General features: G+C 45.2%; 1 protein-coding gene across 4 annotated transcripts; it reads right to left on the reverse strand.

Moving 5' to 3' along the window:
• Positions 1 to 3,038: 3,038 nt before the first annotated feature.
• On the reverse strand, positions 3,039 to 20,152 carry LOC103289325 (C-X-C chemokine receptor type 2). 4 transcript variants are annotated; one of them, XM_054723448.1, is made up of 3 exons: positions 20,127 to 20,152; positions 15,181 to 15,264; positions 3,039 to 6,363 (listed from the first exon to the last, which is right to left on the reverse strand). In XM_054723448.1, the coding sequence occupies exon 3, from the start codon at positions 6,352 to 6,354 to the stop codon at positions 5,281 to 5,283; it is 1,074 nt and encodes a 357-aa protein (XP_054579423.1). In that variant the 5' UTR covers positions 6,355 to 6,363; positions 15,181 to 15,264; positions 20,127 to 20,152; the 3' UTR covers positions 3,039 to 5,280. The 4 variants fall into 4 exon arrangements, with proteins under 4 accessions (XP_054579423.1, XP_054579425.1, XP_028006818.2 ...); XM_054723450.1 differs by lacking the exon at positions 20,127 to 20,152 and adding an exon at positions 15,462 to 15,488; XM_028151017.2 differs by lacking the exons at positions 15,181 to 15,264; positions 20,127 to 20,152 and adding an exon at positions 12,524 to 12,595.
• Between the last annotated feature and the right edge of the window lie 366 nt (positions 20,153 to 20,518).

Genomic DNA, 20,518 nt, shown 5'->3' on the forward strand with positions numbered 1-20,518 from the left:
AAACATCATCAAACCCACAATCTGGGTATGTGTTCTGACCGGGAATCAACCTGCCAGCTTTTGGTGTATGGGATGATGCTCCAACCACCTGAGCCACCCTGACCAGGGCTAGTTTTGCCTGCCTTTGAACTTTGGGTTGGGCTTGGTTGTCCTTTTAACTGTCCGGCCTGCTAGTCAGGAATAGGCTGACCCCATCTGAGCCTGCTCCACATCTGTGCCCCTAACCTCAGCTGGCCCTTTTGTCAAATGATTGAGATCCCAGCAATCCCAGCACTGGGCCCAGAGGAGTCTTTTTTAAAAATATATATTTTTATTGATTTCAGAGAGGTAAGGAGAGGGAGAGAAAGATAGAAACATCAATGATGAGAGAGAATCATTGATCGGCTGCCTCCTGCCCTACTGGGGATTGAGCCCACAACCTGGGCATGTGTCCTGACTGGGAATTGAACCAGGACCACCTGGTTCACAGGTTGATGCTCAGTGCTCAACCATTGAACCACTCCAGCAAGGCCAGATGAGTCTTGGCACTGAAGAAATTGGCTGTGCCTACCTGTGTGAGGGGGATGCTCTAAGAAGTTCATGTAGTATATATTTCCCATATGTTTGTCAGGTGCCTGAAATGTCACCATTAGAAAAGCAAAATATCTAAACAGTGAACTGAACTAGGAATTTTTATTCCGGCTTTGCTACTATCCAGCCAGGAGATTTTGGTCAAGTTTCTTTGCTCGGGCCCCAGTGTCCTCATTTATGTATTGAAAGGGGTGACCCAGGGGAGCTCTAGGTCTCTCTGCTATTGCATGGGATGTGGTTCTCCACGTGGCTCTACATGAAATGAGTTCGATGTGACATGCAAACTGGAGTACTTCATCATGTCACCTGAGAGTATGGAGGGTGTTCCTATTTCATGAACAAAGGGAGTGCATCCTGCAGAGACTGGGGAAGGGATTTTTGGTGGAGGAAGATGTCATAAACTCAGGGGACAGAGAAGAAAGACAGACGATCTTAGTGTAAGTAGTGAAACATGCTTCTGGAAGCAAGACTGAGCAGGCAGCTTTAGGCAGGAAGGCTCTGGGCCCTGACTCAGGGACTCAGGTCTGGAAACATGGGGGTGGGGTGGGGAAGAGAGAAATCAATGACTCAAAGGCAGGTCCTAGGTTTGCCCTGTCCTAGAGCTGGCTTAGTTGGTAGGTTATTTGTGCCAAGACTCTGTGTGTATATGTGTGTGTGTGTGTGTGTGTGTGTGTGAGAGTGAGTGAGAGAGAGAGAGAGAGAGAGAGAGAGAGAGAGAGATGAAAAGAGAAAAATATGGAAAGAAAGAGAGAGAAACAGGGAGGCAGACAGAGAAAGAAGAATATTAACAGAGCTCACATAAGTGCAACACTGTCTCTGCCTCATTGTTTCTGGGCTTCTTTTATCCTCTTATTGGTCTTGGGGAGCCAGGTTTCCTCTAGCCCTTGTTGGAGGAGGAAAGAGCAGAGTCCCGGAACCAGAGTGAAACTTGGTTTGGCCTCCTCCCACTGACAGTCATGTCAGGTAGCTGTTTGGTTGGTCTACCTTGCCCAGTCAGAACACCACTGGTCCCTCCGGCAACTGAGATGTTTGGTAAATACTCATTACCCTGCCTTCCCTCCCGCTGAGTCAGAAGTTGTTCTGAAGGCTTGGCCAGAGCAGCACAGCCATACTTGATCCTGAGCTTAGCACAGTGCCTGGCGTAGCGTGAGCTTGGAAAAAGGGATTATTGTTGCTGAATTAATCCTGTTTGCTGAATGCAAAAGGCAGATCACTTTGATGATGCCCTAGCTGGTTTGACTCAGTGGCCTTTGGACTAAAGGGTTCCAGATTTGATTCCGGTCAAGGGCACGGGCCCGGATTGTGGCTCCATCCCCAGTGGGGGTTGTGCAGGAGGCAGCCAATCAATGATTCTCTCATCATTGATGTTTCCATCTCTCTCTCTCCCTCTCTGAAATCAATCTCTATATATATTGCCCCATAGGCCTCTTTTCATAGCCATGGCTGCTATCCCCTTGGTAGTTGTTACCATGAAGAGAGTGGAACCTGGTAAAAGTTTGGTGACTATGAAGTTTGGGTCCTCCTGCTTTCTTACTTCCTTAGCAGGCTGCTCAGAACCGGAGGCCCTTCAGAGATAAGGCCTATGACTGGGAGCTCTGCCTGGGTTTTGAGATAGAGCAACAGGCACTCATTACACACTGTAAGGAATGAGTCAAGTTCTTTGTTTGTCTGGGTGACATCTTCGCAATCATTTCTCCATCTGGGGTTCCCTTTTGTCAAACCCTGAATGGTGTGTGTGTGTGTGTGTGTGTGTGTGTGTGTGTGTGTGTGTGTGAAGGGTGGGAGACAGGAGAGTGAAGTGAAACTCAAAGTGGGAGTTGCTGGTTGAGCTCAAGAAAGCGCTCTGGCTTCCTGCTATCCAATGGGCTGATTGGGTGGACTTACTGGCAGCCAGCGGGCCGCATGCCTCGTTTAAAGGATACAAAATTCAGTTTGGGATGATGAAAAGGTTCTGGAGATAGAGAGTGGTGATAGTTGTGCCCTTCTGAGTCCCAGCATTGACGCACCTGACTACTGTTTCACCCAAGGACAGGAAAAGCACCAGATGATCCTGGGGCACATTTCTTTCCATAATATGTGTTCAGCAGCAGGAGGCTTGTGCTGAGAAAGGCTGGTCTCCATCTCTATTTCAGTCCTTCTCTCCATGCACCTAATACACAGCAAAGGGATTTATTTATTATAAAGACCCCCAATAGGGACCTCTGCTCACACTGGCCCGGCTTCTATATAGCAGTTTATATGCTTTTTGTTGCAAGTAATGAAATACCCAATTAAAAGTGATTTGTACATGCCTGGCTGGTGTGGCTCAGTGGTTGAGCGTTGACCCATGAACTAGGAGGTCACAGGTTGGGTGTGCAGGAGGCAGCCGATCAATGATTCTCTCTCATCATTGATATTTCTTTTCCTCTCTCCCTCTCCCTTCCTCTCTCTGAAATCAATAAAACAACAATAACAACAAAATATAAAAGTGATTTGTGCAAAAAAAAACATTTATTTCACTTAACAGGAAGTTATAGGTAGGTAGTTCCAGGGTTTGTCTTTTTGAAGTAGGTTTTTTAAAAAAAATTTGTGATTAAATATGCATAACAAAGTTTAGCATTTTAACTGTACAGTTTAATAGCATTGAGTATATTCACATTGTTGTACAACTATCACTACTACTCATCTCCAGAACCTTTTCATCATCCCCAACTGAATTCTGTATCCTTTAAATAATAACTACCCATTTCCCCATCCTCCAACCCCCTGGTAACCACTATTTGACTTTCTGTCTCTATCAGTTTAACTAGTCTAGGTACCTCCTATACATGGAATCATACAGTATTTGTGTCTGGCTTATTTCACTTAGCATAATATTTTCAAGGTTTATTCATGTTATAGCATAGATCAGAATTTCATTCCTTTTTAAGACTGAAAAATATTCCATTGGATATATATACACCACATTTCGTTTATCCAGTCATCCATTGATGGACATTTGGATTTTTTCCACCTTTTGGCTATTGTTGGAATAATGATGCTATAAACATTAGTGTATAAGTACCTACTTGAGTCTTTGCTTTTAGTTCTTTTGGCTATAACTCAGAAATGGAATTGCTGGATCATACAATAATTCTATGTTTAATTTTTTGAGGAACCACCATACTGTTTTCCACAGTGGCTGAAACATCTTACATTCTCACTAGCAATGCACAAGGGTTCCAGTGTGTCTCCATTTCCTCGCCAACACTTCTTTTGTTTGTTTTAACAAAGGTCATCCTAATGGGTGTGAAGTGGTGCATCATTGTGGTTTTGATATCCATTTCCATAATTATTAGTATATACATTTCCATAGCTATTTGTATGTGTTCTTTGGAGAAATTTATATTCTCTAAATCCTTTGCCCATTTTTAAATGTCATTTTATTTTGTTTTATTTGAGTTGAGTTGTAGCAATTATTTATATATTCTGGATATTAACCCCTCATAAGGTATATGATTTGCAAATATTTTCTCCCATTCTGTGGTTTGCTTTTTTATTCTGTTGAGAGTTTCCTTGGATGCACAAAAGTTTTTAACTTTGATAAAGACCAAATTAACTGTTTTCTCCTTTGTTGTCTATTTTTTTGGTGTCATATCCAAGAAATCATTGCCCAAATCCAATGTCGTAAAGCTTTTACCCCTTTGTTTTCTTATGAGATTTGTAGAGTTTTAGTTCTTATGTTTAGGTCTTCTATCTAGTTTGAGTTATTTTTTGTATCTGGTATAAGGTAAGGGACCAGTTGTATTATTATGCTTGCTTAGGTTTATTTATGGGCTCTTGATTTTCAGGTTCTTTTATCCTTTGGCTCCATCAGCCTATGTGTGTTAGGCTTTTTGCCTCATTGTCACACAATTGGCACCTCAGTGCCACATACCATATCCTATAACCATATTCCAAGGCAAGATCCAAGGATGGGTAAGTGTGTGAATCTCTCCTTTTATAATCAGAAATATTTCCTGAGAGTCCCTGGCTCCAGCAGACTCCTCTTAACCATGTTTTTGCTGAAGCCAGTTTGTACCTGCTTGTGGATACAGATTATTACATTTTCTAGAATTCTGTGAGCTCGTTGTTGAATACCACCACCCTTGAAATTGCCATGGTGGGAACATTTATAATATGAGACTTGGCAAACACTACAGATCAGGACTCCCCCCGCCTACCTCCCTCCCCAGGAGACTGGTTTACTAGCACACTCTTGCCTATAAGTCTTTCTACCCATAACTAGATGATGTGGCCACTCCTAGCTTAGGAAAGTCATATAAGTGAGTATCTGTCATTTTTGGCCTCTTTTAAGAGAAACAGACTTTGCTTGCAAGCAAGGAAAGTAGGAGTTAGGAAAGCAACTACGGTGTTTGTCACTAATGGCTCCCAAGGGTGGGAACTTTTGGAACTCACTTAAAATGATGTCTTTGAAATGTCTCAGAGGATAGAGTGCTATGGGCTCAGTGGTAGGATGGACAGAGCTCTAGCATTTGACATAGTAATTACAGTAAGGGGTGGAGAGCCAGGGCAGGCTTTCTGAACCGGATCAGGGGGCCAGGTAAAGTCATAGCCTCAGAAACTTTCTGTGACCACAATGTGAGGCTGTCTTGACACAGAGACTGTGAATAGCCAGTGGACTATAGTCATGAGGCTTGGGTGCTGATGTGAGGGGAAGAGCCCAATGGGGCTACAACAGCAATGGGGGTCTTAGAGGGTAGTAGAAGTGTTCCCTGAAGAAGAGCCAACAAAGGAAGGCCTGCTCTCCTTGGTCAAGAACTCCTTGCTGATCAGGCCATGGATGGCCATAATCTTGAGGAGTCCATGGCGAAACTTCTGACCAATAAAGGCGTAGATGAGGGGATTGAGGCAGCTGTGGAGGAAGCCCAGAATCTCGGTGGCATCCAGGGCCCGGCCAATGTCGTTTCGGCGAACACAGGTCTCCTTGATCATCCCGATCCTCATAAGGGTGTCTGACAACAGGACCAGGTTGTAGGGCAGCCAGCAGAGCAGGAAGACGAGCACGACAGCAAAGATGACCCGCATGGCCCGGTGCTTCTGCCCCATTTGGGCCTGAAACAGTGTGCGCAGGGTGAGCCCATAGCAGATCAGCATGACCAGCAGTGGCAGGAGGAAGCCAATGGTCTGGGGCAGGGCCCGCATCACTATGCGCCATTTAGTTGTATTGGCACCCATGTCTACGTAGCAGACTGGGCCGGAATTAGGTGGGTAGACGGCCCTGTGGAAGACAAAGACGGGCAGGGACAGGATCAGAGATAGAGCCCAGATGCCTAAGCATATGAACTTGACCCAGTGCCGCTTCAGAGTCAGAGTGCGTGTGGCATGAACAATGGCCAGGTAGCGGTCCACGCTAATGCAGGCCAGGAGTAGAATTCCACTGTAGAAGTTGACTTCCTTCAGGAGTGAGACCACCTTGCACAGGGGTGTGCCAAAGATCCAGCCCGTTGTCTTGGCGGCAGCCCAGATAGGCAAGGTCAGGGCAAAGAGCAGGTCGGCGATAGCCAGGTTCAGCAGGTAGATGTCAGTGACAGAGCGGTTGACCTGGCTGTATAAGACAACCAGCATCACCAGGGAGTTTCCCAGCAGGCTCAGCAAGAAGACCAGGACATAGATGGCCATCAGAGCAAACCTGTTGATATCCAGAGATTCTGGCTCACATAGGACAGAGTTTGGCGCAAAGGTCATGTCAGTGATGTCACTATAATTGGCGAACTCGTCCCAGGTGTAATTCTCCAGAAGTTCTTTTATATTTAAGAAGTCCATATTTGTGGCCTAGGGAAGAGAGATGAGTGTTACTGCACAATAAAGTCTCCCCAGATTCTAGCCTTTCTGCTCACGAAGCTTGGATAGGATTCTTTGCATTGACTTGTATATTAAATGAAAGTAAATTTCACTTCAGGAAATAGTAGGGACACTAACTCTAACATTCTGAGGCACATTTAGTTATAAGTGGTACGTTTCATGAAAAGAGTATACCGTAGTTCCCTTCAAAGTCAGAGAGAGGTTCTTAACACTTTTCACAACATTGCCATCACTCAAATCACTGTGGAAACTTTCCTTTCCATAATATCTACCAAGCCTATTTTCTTGGATACCTCAGTGGTGAGCATCCCTGACTGTGGAGACTGAGTTTAATGTCAGAAAAATGTGGTGCCATTCAGTTCTCAATGTGGGGGATTAAGCAGGCAATCCATTTGAGTTTATCTATAAACTTTGAGAATAATCCCTTTGTCCAACTTTCTGTAAGTTATTTTAAAAAGAGTGTTCTAGAAAAACTGAGTGGTAGCAGCATAGTGTTTTGGGATCCTTGAGCTAGAAGAAAGTTTACTCAGTTAGCATGTTCCAGCATTGTTCTTTTGGGAGGCAGGAGGTCTTCTCTGAGTGTATTTGTATAGTTTGAAAAAACATATTAAAAATGATAAGCAGGTGGTTGACTGACTGATTCTCCAAGTAGGTGGGAATGTAACAGATTATCATGGGAGCTCTGGACAGTCCAATTCTGCCATGCAAGGGGCCAGAGAAGCCAGGATGCTCCCAGAATAAGGAGAAGGGGAAGCAAGAGGCAGAGAAGGCAGGTGGAGACATACTATCCTTGTTTTGGTGGCTCCCCAGTCCTGGTGGGGACCCTTCTTGTCCTGCCAGTGCATACCTTCATCCATTCCTAACTCCCCAGCACACCCAGATAAACCCACCTCTGTTGATTCTGCCCTTGTTACAGGATCTGTGGAGAGCTTGCTTCTGGGGGAAGCTGCAGCCTCTTTAAAATATTATCCCAGTTTACAAAGAGGCAATGGACTAAAGTAAACCAGCTACTTAATTGACTTTCTTTTGAACCACAAAATACATCACCATTGTGTCATTTCTTTATTATAAGCTATGAGCATCCTGTGACCATATGCAAGTCTGTAACCCTCCTCCAAATGGAACCCAGTGTTAAAGAGAAAAACATAAAATAAAAGTCTCAGGAATTACTTCACACTCACTAGGATGCTCATAATAATAATTAAAAAAATGATAATATTGAGGAAGATGTGGAGAAATTGGGCTCCTCATACATTGCTGGTGGGAATGTGAAATGGTGCAGCTACTTTGGAAAACAGGTGTCAGTTGTTCAAAAGTTAAACATAGAGTCAGCATATGACCCAGCAATTCCACTCCTAGATATATACCCAAGAGAAATGAAAACTTCTGTCTACACAAAAACCTGAACATCAATGTTCATGGCAGCTTAAAAGCCAAAAAGTAGAAACAATCTAAGTGCCCATTAGCTGATAAAGAGATAAATATGGAATATTATTCAACCATAAAAAGGAAGGAAATTCTGATACACGCTACAATATGGATAAACCTTGAAAACAGTATTGTAAGTGAAAAAAGCCACACACAAAACACTTTAGACTGTATGATTCCATGTATGTGAAACATTCAGACTAGGCAAATCAGTAGAGACAGAAAGTACATTAGTGGTTGCCAGGGATGACGGGGGTGTCAGGACAGGCAGAATGTTAATAAGTACAGGATTTCTTTTCAGGGTAATGAAAGTGTTCTGGAATTAGATAGTGGTGATGGTTGTATGAACTTTGTGCATATATTAAAATTACTGTGTAGTACACTCTAAATGGGTGACTTTCATGGTATGTGAATTATATCTCAATTTAAAAAAGATTAACCAAAGATGTATAGCCTTACAAAGCAAATACAAATATTAAAACAATGTCATCAACAACAAAACTCCTAGGAAGTTTTTTTGCTTTAGCAGAAAAAAGCCTGTTATTATCAATCATTTGTAGCAAAGAAGAAAGCGTAGTGATGTTGAAAGAAATTGGAAAAATAATGCCCCTTTCTCCTGAAGTGATGGAATTCTCAGTCTTTACCTTTCTGAGAAGGTATTACTTTCTCCCCTAACTGATGGGGGCCAGATAAATGGCCTTCTCAGCACATGGAGACCACAGATAGAGCAGATTCAATCAGTCCATGAATGCAGAAAGATGTGATGATAAGGATGTGGCCCTATCTGTCAAGGCGAATGGGGTGGTAGGGGGAAGAGGCAGATAATAGAGCTGGTTTGGCCAGTGTTGTCAGCAAGACTTGAGAGAAATCACTGGCTCTGTAGTTAGTCTCTTGATCAAAAGCAAGTTTGCTCAGAGCCCCAGGGTTAAGTCCACTTTACTTATGAGGTTAAGGGTGACTCATTTCTATGAGCAGATGATCAGAGATGTGCTTAAGGGAACAGATGACCTAGAAGAAGACCCACCTTTGAAAGAGGATGATCATTGGTGGGTGCAGAGAGCTTGTGCCTGCAGAGAGAAGAACCCCACATCTATGCACATCAGCTGTGAGAAGGCAGGGCTGGGGCAGCTGCAGAAACTTCCCTATGAGAAGAGGCAGCAGCAGGAAAACATGCTTCATTGATTGTTAGGGGCAGAAATAGAATATTGGGGACCAGCTACAATGATCTATAATAATAAAAGTGTAATATGCTAATTAGACCAGACAGCCGGAAGACCTTCCGGATGAAGCCAGGGCTGCGAGAGCCAAGCCCCTTGCACGAATTTTGTGCATCAGGCCTCTAGTAAGAAATATTAATCATGCTCTGTTAACCATGAGGGTTCTGTTCTGATTAGAGAAAGCACATTCTAAAATGCCAATGGCATATTTCACAGACCTAGAACAAACTCCAAAAATTTATATGGAATAAAAAAAGACCCTGAATAGCCGCAGCAATCCTGAGAAAGAACAAAGTTGGAGGGATCACAATACCAGATATCAAGCTATCTTACAAAGCCACTGTCTCAAAACTGCCTGGTACTGGCACTAGAACACACATATAGACCAATGGAACAGAACAGAGAACCCAGAAATCAATAATATTTGACAAAGGAGGCAAGAGCATACAGTGGAGTTAAGACAGTCTCTTCAATAAATGGTGTTGGGAAAATTGGACAGATACATGCAAAAAAATGGAACTAGAACACAAATTTACACCATACACAAAAATAAACTCAAAATGGATAAAAACTTAAATGTAAGATCATAAAAATCTTAGAAGAATCCATAGGCAGTGAAATATTAGAGAAAACATGTTCTAACCTCGCTGAGAGTTGTACACCTTGGGACATGGGAGCTAACATCGGAATGTAGTCCATCCTCCTTTCCCAAGAACTGCCTATCATTATGGAAAGGTTTACAGCCTCCTGGCTGAAACAATCTAACAATCTAATCCAGGAGGTGCCTGTTCTTTACAACCCCTACCCCTATTACCTGTAAGCTGGTCCTGGGATGCCCGGAGGCACCCACTCTCCTGCAATCCCTGCCCCAGCCCGCATGACTTGTAACCTGTAATGATTGTTCTATGCCTGCTTTCCATGCCTGTAATTCCTACTTCGCCACGTAATCTTTGTCCCTCTCTCCAATATAAGCAGCTGACTTATGATGGAGTGCAGAGCAGATTTTTGTGGATGACCTGCTGCTCTCCCATACTGCTGGCATTATTGAAATAAACACTCATATATGATTCAACCCTGTCTCTGCTTAATTGGCTGAAGGAGGCAGCCTGGACTCCTTGGTTGTCCTGTTATAAGATGAACCCTCATTCTAGAGAATCCGGTGCTCGACTGTGCTGGGGCCAGGCTGCAGTTATATGGGTGAGCTCCACTCCCATGCAAGTCAGGACAGAAGTAGAGAATTCAGAAAGGAGAACCAGGCCACCCGGCCAGGGCCATGACCTCCAGCCACGGGCCAGGTGTGGGGGTGGGGATGAGTGGAGGGGGGTGGAGAGAATGTTTTGTTGTTTGTTTGTTTTGTAACCAATCCCTAGAGGTGATGTTTTGGCTGTTAAAGGGAGAAACTAAGGAAAGGAAGATAGGAAGATGACACGAGATCTACTTTGTGCCTACATGATCTCTCTTGATTGTTACAAATAGATATGATTAAGCCCCTGTTTAACCAGGAGAAGACAGACACAGTGAGGCTCAGAGACCAGCCTGTGGTCCCAGAGCCTAGAAGTCCTGCAGCCAAAATTCCAACTAAGTGCAAATGGCCCCTCCACATTTTCAGTCTGCAGACCTGCTTCTTAAAAAAAAAAAAAAAAAAAAAAAAAAATCACACCTCTGAGCTTTAGGATCAGAGGAGGCCAAATGCAACTTTCTTCATTCATCCCAAATCCAGGTTCTTCCAATACCAGCCCCCGCACCCCCCACCATCATGTCCCTAAGTTCTACCTCAATGAGATCAAAGTTCTGTATCTGAGAGTGGGTGCCATATCTGCCCTCCACCCCAAGGTCAGCTCCTTGGATCTGTCTCCCAAAAAGATTGGTGATGACATTGCCAAGGCAACAGGTGATTGGAAGGGCTTGAGGATAACATTGTAACTGACCATTCAGAACAGACAGACCCAGCTTGAAGTGGTAGCTCTGCCTCTGCCCTGACCTCCAAAGCCCTCTAGGAACCTCCAAGAGACAGAAACAGAAAAACATCCACACAGTGGAAATACCACTTTTGATGAGATTGTCAATATTGCCTGACAGATATGGCACCAATCTTTAGCTAGAGAACTTTCTGGAACCATTAAAGAGATCCTAGGGACTGCCCAGTCTGTGGGCTGCCATGTCGATGGCCATTACCCTTATAAATAATAGATGACATCAACTGTAGTATGTATCATAGAATACCCAGCTAGTTAAGAACTACACAGGATCATTTGGCAACATGTTATAATAATGTAATTTTTCTAATGTATGAAATAATTATTGTGTGAAGTATTTGCTGTATGGAAACCCTTAATATTCTGTAACTTTCAAAATTAATGATTATCTTAATATCTTGATGTAAAAGCTCTGCGCCTTTAAAGTGTAAGGACATAACTTGTTTACCACGGTCTATATAACCCCGAGACCACAGTTGAAGATGGTCCCGGGGTTATATAGACGTGGTAAACAAGTTGTGTCCTTATCAGTGTGGGCCAGACAGTGTGCCTTATACTGGGAGCAGGGCATTTACATTTTAAGGGCACAGAGCTTTTACATCAAGATATTGGGGTATTCATTAATTTTGGAAGTTACAGAGTATTGGGGGTTTCCATACAGCAAATACTTCACACAACAATTATTTCATACATTATTATAACACAACAACAATACCACAATCAGAGGTCATATATTAAATATATTTGTAAGTTAAAGTCTTGAGATATCATTAGCCAACCTGTGTGTAGTTCACTCCCATTGTTTGATGTTTGTACATTGCTTTCTTTGCTATTCTTAAACCCAGAATGAAAGAAACAGCCCTTTTAGGAATGATAAACCAAACTCCCTGGAACTGGCTGGGCCCTCCTGATCACTCAGTCATGTTCTTGGTGACCCAGCAGGAGATTCTCTTTCAGCAAAATTGCCAGCTCAATTTTGCGGTAGTTCAGAAATAACATGAATGGGATGATTCTAGCTTATTTCATGAGAATGCTATAGAATGAGGACTTTATAAGATTCCAATAATTTATAGCAATCTTTTAAACAACAACAACAACAACAAAAGTCTGTCATTTTAATACAATTCCAGTATTTTTTTTATCTCTATAAATATCATCCACATATATTTGCATTTAATATATGGGAGGAGGGACTCTACAGTGTCTGGTCCTTTCTCACACCATTTTTGTCCAAAGCAAAGAGAGAGAGTTGGCTGAGTTGGGAAGGGAAGGGGGTGGGAATTGAGTTGCCCTAAGTGGTTGTTGGAGAGAGGTGTAGGGGAAAGGTGCAGAAACCCTCTTTTTGAAGACAGGGTAGCCTAAACAGAGAGAATAAAGAGACCCAGGGGTGTGAGTGAGACCCACTAAGAGTAGGGAAAGATGCCTGGAATAAGTGGGAGGCTGGTGTCCAGGGAGACAGAGAACAGAGACATTCTGAATGGCGGGAGGGGTGAGTGTCCCAAGACTTACCATGATTCTGGGCTTTTCACCTGTAGGACACCTCCGAAGAGCAGATGTGCCTGACTGCAAGGGTGGCGGTGGTGAGAACCCAGTGGAGGAAGTGAGTGGTGGATGTGATTGCTCAATTGTGGGGTGGAGTCCTAGAGGCTGAAGGATACTCTTGATAGCATGAATATTTAAATCCCAGGTCAGATCTTTGATCACTAGACATTTTATGGACTGGGAAGGTTCATACTGGGAAAGGACCTGTGGCATTTCCTAGACAATCTTTCCTTTTCACAGATGAAGAGACAGACCCACACAAAGGAAATGGTTTGCCCAGGACTGCACAGATTTCTCTCATCTTTGTTTTCCCCCTTCTTTTTGTTACTCCTCACCTGAGGATATTTTCCCATTGATTTTTAGAAATAGTGGAAGGGAGGGGGAGAGACAGAGTGGCAGAGAGAGAAACATCAATGTGAGAAAGACACATCCATTAGTTGCCTCTTGTACGCACTCTGACCAGGGCCAGGGATGGAGCTTGCAACCGAGTTATGTCCCCTTGACCAGAATTGAACCTGGGACCCTTCAGTCTACAGGCAGGCTGATGCTTTATTCACTGACCGAACCGGCTAGGGCAGATTTCTCTCATCTGTGCCCTGATCTCAGTAGCCTCTGTTCTGTCTGACTCTCTCCACATTCTAGCTGCCTCAGGCTTCCCTGGGCTTACTATCCAGCAGCACTACCTCTCTTAAACATCTTTCATACCTGAAAGGAGAACAGCTCATTAAGACAAAGGAGATGGAACAAGTTTCTGGAGAGTCGGTAGCTTTTTCCCTTGGATCTAATGCCCCCTGTCTCCACCCCACTTACCCCAGGAATCTTTAGAGCCTCACAGATTTCTTCTCTATGCCACATCCATTTGAGAACCCCTAGCCTCAAATGGGGGCCCCATTACACCTCTCCTTGTCTTTCACCTCAGCCCCCAAACATCTGCTTTGACCATGAGCCCCTCTTAGGTCATTGCTCTTCGTCCTTGGCTTGTATACTTGGGATTGAGTCTGCAGTAGCTTTCAGCTTTGGAGCCAAGACTATCTAATTTGGAAAAGGAAGCTTTTTGGTGAAAGTTAAAATCCCACTCAAGTCCTAACACATTTTTGAAAGCAGTGTTGAGTGACACTAAGAATATGTTATGTCATAGTTGCTCTTGATTGCAATTGAAAGGATAAATACAGGCAGAGTAGTGAACACAAATTCACCACTCCCTCCTAAACTCACACCTAGCGACCTCAATCTCTCCACCACTCCTTACGCCTGTCTCTCGCCCAGTGAGTGCTCAGAGCCTGTGGCCAACTCACCCAAGCTGCCTACCCCAAGGAAAGAACCTTTGAGTCCCACTGTTTAGCAAACATTCTTTGTCACATCTTTCTTTCCCTTGTTAAAGAAGAATGCAATGATTCCTGGTCAGGCGATGCTAACATCAGGCAGAAGCTCCTTACACACAGAGAGAAGAGGGTGGGAGTGGTGGTTAAGAACTCTGCGAGCTGAGCAACTCCTGGCAAGTGACCTTTCCTTTCTGAGTCTCAGTTTACTTATCTGTAAAATGAGGCTGAAGATGAAATGAGAGATTACCCAAAAAGCACTTAAGACAGTATCAAGCATGATGTTTGCATTTCTTGTTATGATCATTATTACTGAAATAGTTTGTCAACTAACAGCATGCTGTCTCTCCCGCTACATCCCCAAGCAAGGGAAAGCAGCCGGTCCACTGTCCAGGCTGACTTCAAGGTGCATCTTACCCGGATAACAGTAGTCACCCTAGCAGTACTGGTGAGTACCTCTGAGTACTTTTTTTTTCTGAAAAAAGTGCTTTTTAGAATCAATGTCATTTAATCCTCATGACAACATGTGCTTCCTGAATGAGGAAACGAAGACTCTAGGACTTAGGCAACTCACCTAGAATGACACAGATGAACTGGGTGTTAAGCAGTTTTAAAGACTTTTTTTTTTACCTGACCCCAAATTGTATATTCTGTCCACTATCACAAGGGGCTATAGCTCAGCCTGAGGTTTCTGAACTCCATTAGGTACCTCCCAGTTCCAGACAACTGAGTATGAAAGGCATAGAAAAAAGAGCCCAGATTGGACATTTCCCAACCGGCCCACTTCTTGATTTTCATTCGGTTGATTTCATTTCCACTGAGCCCACCACATGCATGTTGATGGTGGGGTGAATTAAGAGCCAGTTTCCAATCCTGGTTCTGCTGTAAATGATCAGCGTGAGCTTGGACAAGTCATTTGTCTCTGAGCCTTGATGTGGTTCATTGGAAAATGAGGAGATTGTTCTAGATCTGCACTGCCCAAAATAATGACTACTAGCCACAGGTGGCTACTTAAATTTAATTAAAAAAAATGAGTTCCTCAGTCACATGAGCCTCATTTAAGTGCCCAGGAGCCACATGTGACTAGTGGCTATCATACTGGATAGTGCAGATGGAGAATATTTCTGTTTTTCTCTATAAGCAGAAAGTTCTTTTGTACTGTGCTGTCTGGCAAAGACAGTTATCTTTAGCTCTAAGAGTCTGCAGTTCATCACCTCAGTTCTCAGGGGACCCAGACTGAGGTTTCCAAGTCCCTTCCATCAGAAATATGTCCCCAGTAGTTCTAAGACTGAACAGCTCACTTACCTGCTGTGGCTGCTGTGGCTGCTGTTGCTACTGAAGTTACTTCTGGTACTTCCGCTGTGACTCAGGGCTCGGCAGCAGTTAGGGCTGTTGGGCAGGAAAAAAGTGAATCAGACTTTATGGAGACACTTCTGAGGCAGGGCTTCCAAGGGGGAAATCTGAGAGGCCCACCAGGGGAGGTGTTCCCACAGAGGACCAATAGGTCTGTCCTAGGACTCTGGCTCCAGGCCAAGGCTCCACCAGGAGATGCCGTGTGAGTGCTGGGGATGTTCAGGCCTTCCTACCTAATGGCTTCTGGAGGGGACTGCCAGTCTGAAGGTGGAGGTTTGCCCTAGTCCATCTCTGTCTCTGTGCTTTTTAAATCTTCACCTCCTATAAAAGGAAGCTGCAGGCAAGCCCAGATTCCAGCTGACAGACTTGCCTGAACTCGCCAGGCACTTTGTTCCTTTCTTCTAGGGTCAGTGTGAGCAGTGTCCCTCCTCTCTTTCTGGTGAATTCCTGCACCTGGCTGTGGGACCCACTGCTTCTCACATCCTGGAGGATCCTGCCTCCCGGCGCTTTGTCCTTCAACCACCTTCTTTATGTCTTTCTCTCCTTTCCTCTGTACTAGGATCCCTTTAGGTACTGCTCCCCTGTGCCCTCCATTTCACAAGTAAACTTCTTGACAAAGCAGCTGTGTCCACTTGGCTGCCTCTTGTTCACTGCTCAACCCACTGAAACTAGCTTCCTTCCCATTGCTTGCTGAAACAGCTTTTGCCAGGGTTACCAATGACCTTTGGATTACTGAACCCAACAGCCCCTTTCTTAAAGAAGACTGCTTTAATGTTATTAAAATGAAGCATGCATATTGTCAAGAATATAGAAATACAAAAGCCTATAAAGTAAAACTCGAAAGATACCCTTCCATCCCTCTGTTCACTAATATTTGCCTTCCCAAGACTTCCCCATGCAGATACAAACATGTTTTCTTTCCTTCCTTAATAAAAATATAACATATTTAACTATTTATATTTTCTACAGCTTAAGAATGTATCATGACCCGACCGGCATGACTCAGTGGTTGAGTCATGACTCAGGAGGTCCTGGTTTGATTCCAGTCTGGGCTCGATCCTCAGTGTGGGACGTGCGAGAGGCAGCCAATCAACGATTCTCTCTCATCATTGATGTTTCTATCTCTCTCTCCCTCTCCCTTCCTCTCTGAAATCAATAAAAATATATTTTTTTAAAAAAAGAATGTATCATGGACCTATTCCTCATCATTTACATAGAGATCCATCTCACTCTTTGTAATGACGACATAGTGGTTCATGGTATGTATGTATAATGATTTACATAATGATTGTCTTATAGATGGATACTTAGCTTCTTCCTATGAGCATCTTTGGGAATATTTCTGTATGTTTCTGTAGCTTAAGTATAATTTTGCTGGTTTATATCTGGGGATGTGTAAATTCTTTAAACTATTTTTTTTTTCAATTTTCACATGAAGGTATGAGAAAAGTTGCCTCCTGTACATGCCTGGGGATCGAACTCAAAACCTAGGTATGTGCCCTGACTGGGAATTGAACCTGCAACCTTTTGATGTATGGGCAGATGCTCCAATAAACTGAGCCACCTGGTCAGGGCTCATGGGGCACATTTAAATTTTGATAAACAAGACCACATCGCCCTTTGAGAAGACTGTGCCTGTTTACTCTCCCACCATCAGTTTATAAAAGGGCCTGTTAATCTCTCTACTCACACTATCTCACATTTTTCAGTTATGGTAAACTATTTTCTCCCCAGCCTGCTGTGTGCTTTTTAAATTTATTTATGGTGAAATGGTTACTGTTCAAGTGCTATCTCATTTGATCTCTGCATCACTTAATCCCACTGACCCCATTCTCTTCTTTCTCCTGAACCTCTCTTGGTTTCATTTGTTACTTTATTCTCAATTCATTCCTGAGATCAGATGTTCCTCTTCTCTACCTGCTCTTCCTAGGCCAGCCCACCTCCTTCCTTGGCTTTGGTGACCACCCAGTTCGTCTGTGTCTCTCATACCTATAATTCCCAACCTCTCTTTGAAGCTTTCTCCTCAGCTCAAACTCTTACTTGCACTTACCTCATAAAATCTCCCCTGAGGTTCCACAGATGCTGCAAACTCACACGTGCTTCTCTCCCAGAGCTTCCTCTCATCCATGCCTATCCCCATGTCTCACACTCCCCTCCCTCTTTCTCTCCTTAACATCTCTCTTAGTTATCTTCTCCTCACCATCTTCCCTGGCAGGGTTAGGCAACACTTCATTCTCCCTGAAGCTACTGCAATAGTCAGGTGATAGCCCAGGCCCCATGGCTCAGCAATTGAGCATTGACCTATGGACCAGGAGGTCATGGTTCAACTCCTGGTCAGGGCACATATATGCCTGGGTTGTGGGCTCGATCCCCAGTGTGAGATGTGCAGGAGGCAGCCGATCAATAATTCTCTCATCATTGATGTTTCTATCTCTCTCTCCCTTTTTCTTCCTCTCTCTGAAATCAATAATATATATGAAGTCGGGCAATAGCTGTGGATTCCACAGCCGGGCTGATTTAGGATACCAGCCATGTCACTTACTGGTTGTAGACCTTGAGCAAATATTTAATCTCACCTGGTCTCAGTTTGATCAACTGTAATAGGGGGATAATGAGGGCACCTATTGTTCCTTGAATTCAATGAGTCTACATGTGTGAAGCACTTAAAATGGTGCTTGGTAGTGTTGGCTGTTGCTGTTGCTGCTACTGTTACTACCACTATTCTCCTAAATACTCTCTGCCTCAAGTCTTCCCCCCTCAATTTATCCTCCACTCTGCTACCAGAATGATCTCTCTAAAGTAAGGACCCCCCATTACCCTCAGTGTCAAACTCCTGACTTGTGTACCTGGTGCTCCTGCATCTGATCCCTGTGTGCTTCTCCAGTCTCATTTCAGGCCACACCTCCTTGAACCCTTAACTTCAGACACAGGGAACTAATTGCACTTCCCCTAGGAACTGTTCTGGTTCCTCCTCAGGGACTGGCATGCATTTCTCACCCTCTAGGTCTGCTCTTTCCCACCCTCTAAGTCTGGCCAACTTCCCCTTTCCTTTCAAATCCAGCCCAGTGGTCACCTCCATGGACAGCACACCTGGGCTTCCTCTATCATGTCTTCAATTACAGGGCTTTGTAATCATCTATTTGGCTGCTTCTGACTCCTCACTGTGAGGTTTGTGAAAGCAGGTATCATCCTTTATAATAAAAGGCTAATATGCAAATAGACCAGGCTGAACAACCGAACAACTGGTCACTATGACGTGCGCTGACCACTAGGGAGTACGCACAGAACATGGTGGGCGTGAGCAGCAGGTGGTAGAGTGTGGAACATGGCGGTCGTCAGTCACAGCAGGATGATGGAGCAGGTGAGCAGGGGCGCCAGACCAAGGTGGGGTGCTGGTTGCTGTCATCGGGGCGAGCCTTTGGTGGTTACTGAAAATTCTTTGCTCCCACGCTCTGCGGTCCCATCCGATGCTCGCACCTGCTGCTGGCACCAGAGCCGCTGCTCTTACTTACTGCCGGAGCCCGGCGCCGGCCCCGATCACTTGGCACTGTCAGTGGGTGCGAGCAGCAGCTGCAGGCCCCAGTTGCCCCTCAGGGCTTTTCCACCTCCCCCTGCTCCTGGGGGCAGATCGGGGCTGGCAGCTGCCTCTCACACTCACTGCCAGCGACGGTCCTGCTTACACCTGCTGCCGGCACTGGAGCCACTGCTTGCACCCACTGCTGGCACCTGGTGCTGGTCCCAATCACCCCTGAGGGCTTCTCTACCTCCCCCTGCTCCTGAGGGGGGATTGGGGCAGCAGCCACCGCTTGCACCAGCTGACGGCACTGGCCCCGCCTGCACCCACTGCTGATGCCAGCCCCAAATGCTGTGTGCCGTCAGCAGGTGCGAGTGGGGCAGGCGCTGTCATCGTGTGGGAGCAGCGGCAGCGGGAGTGGGGCTGCCGGCAGACAGGGAACTGGGGGCTGCAGTGGAGGGGCTGGGCGGGGGTGCGGAGGATGGGCCGAGACCCACCCCTGTGCCCACTGCAGCCTTGCGGCCCACAGTTCCTTATAAGGTGCACGAATTTGTGCAGTGGGCCCCTAATATATATATATTCTCTGTATCCCCAAACCAATCAGTGTTTGGGCATATACTAGGTATAAAATACGATCTTCTTGAGCACTGAATGGATTGACAAAGTGGGGAAACTGATGTATGTTGGAACTTCTGAGTGACATCCAATCCTATATAATAAAAGGCTAATATGCAAATCAACAAAAGAGTGGAATGACCGGTCGCTATGACATGCACTGACCACCAGGGGGCAGACGCTCAATGCAGGAGCTGCCCCCTGGTGCTCAGCACGCTCCCCGCCACTCAGCCAAAAGCCAGGCTCACAGGGAGTGGGCCTAAACCATCAGTTGGACATCTCCCAAGGGCTCCTGGACTGCAAGAGGGTGCAGGCTGGGCTGAGGGACGTGCCCTCCCCTCCCCTGAGTGCACGAATTTCTTACATCACACCTCTAGTTAAAGAAATAATTGTTCCCGGGGCACCCCCAGCCTGTGAGCACAGGGAACCCTCTGGGGAGTAGTGTTAAGCTAGAGGCTGGTTCCCAGCATTGCCCTCTTTTGCTCCCAACCAGGGGGACTTTTCTCCCATTCTTGGCCCCTGATTTCCTCCTGATGAGTTCTCATCCAGGAGCATCTTGCTTCTGCTTTGAACTTGGGCTTTTCTGCTAGGTCCCCTCTATCCCATTAGTTCACCAGGCGGGTCTGAACTCCATGTTCTAATAGAAGTATCTGAGCAGGTGTGACCTCCAGGAAGGCATGCTGATTCTTTTGACCTAATTGCTCTGGGAGTCCCAGCTCTGCCCCCCTCAACCCTTCCCTCCCTCCATTCCCTGCCCCTCCCTGCCCACCTTGTTGCTGACTCTGCAAAAGAGAAGTTCTCATCAGCTCTCCAGGGCAGGAACTGCTGTTGCAAAACTCTTGCTCCATAAGATGGTAATGGAATGCAACTCTAGGTGGCCCTGACCCCAAGAGGCGGTCCACAGGCTCTGGTCAGAACCACAGAGTTGCTCAACCACTGCAGAGGCTGTGGCAGTCCTCTGAGGCAGGGGACAGCCTGCATACCTGCTTGGGGCCAGAGAATCCGCCCTGTTACAGAGTGGGGCCCATGCTTCTTCAGAAACAGTATTTTCGGAAATACCACAATTGGGTGTCCAGTGATGATACAAGTTGTGTAAGACTTCTTGGACAGTCAGAGGATATAACTTGCGCCACAGAGCTACACGAATCCTGAACTGTCTTT

This window comes from Eptesicus fuscus, chromosome 11 (assembly GCF_027574615.1).
Source record: "Eptesicus fuscus isolate TK198812 chromosome 11, DD_ASM_mEF_20220401, whole genome shotgun sequence".
In the NCBI taxonomy this organism is placed as follows: domain Eukaryota; kingdom Metazoa; phylum Chordata; class Mammalia; order Chiroptera; family Vespertilionidae; genus Eptesicus; species Eptesicus fuscus.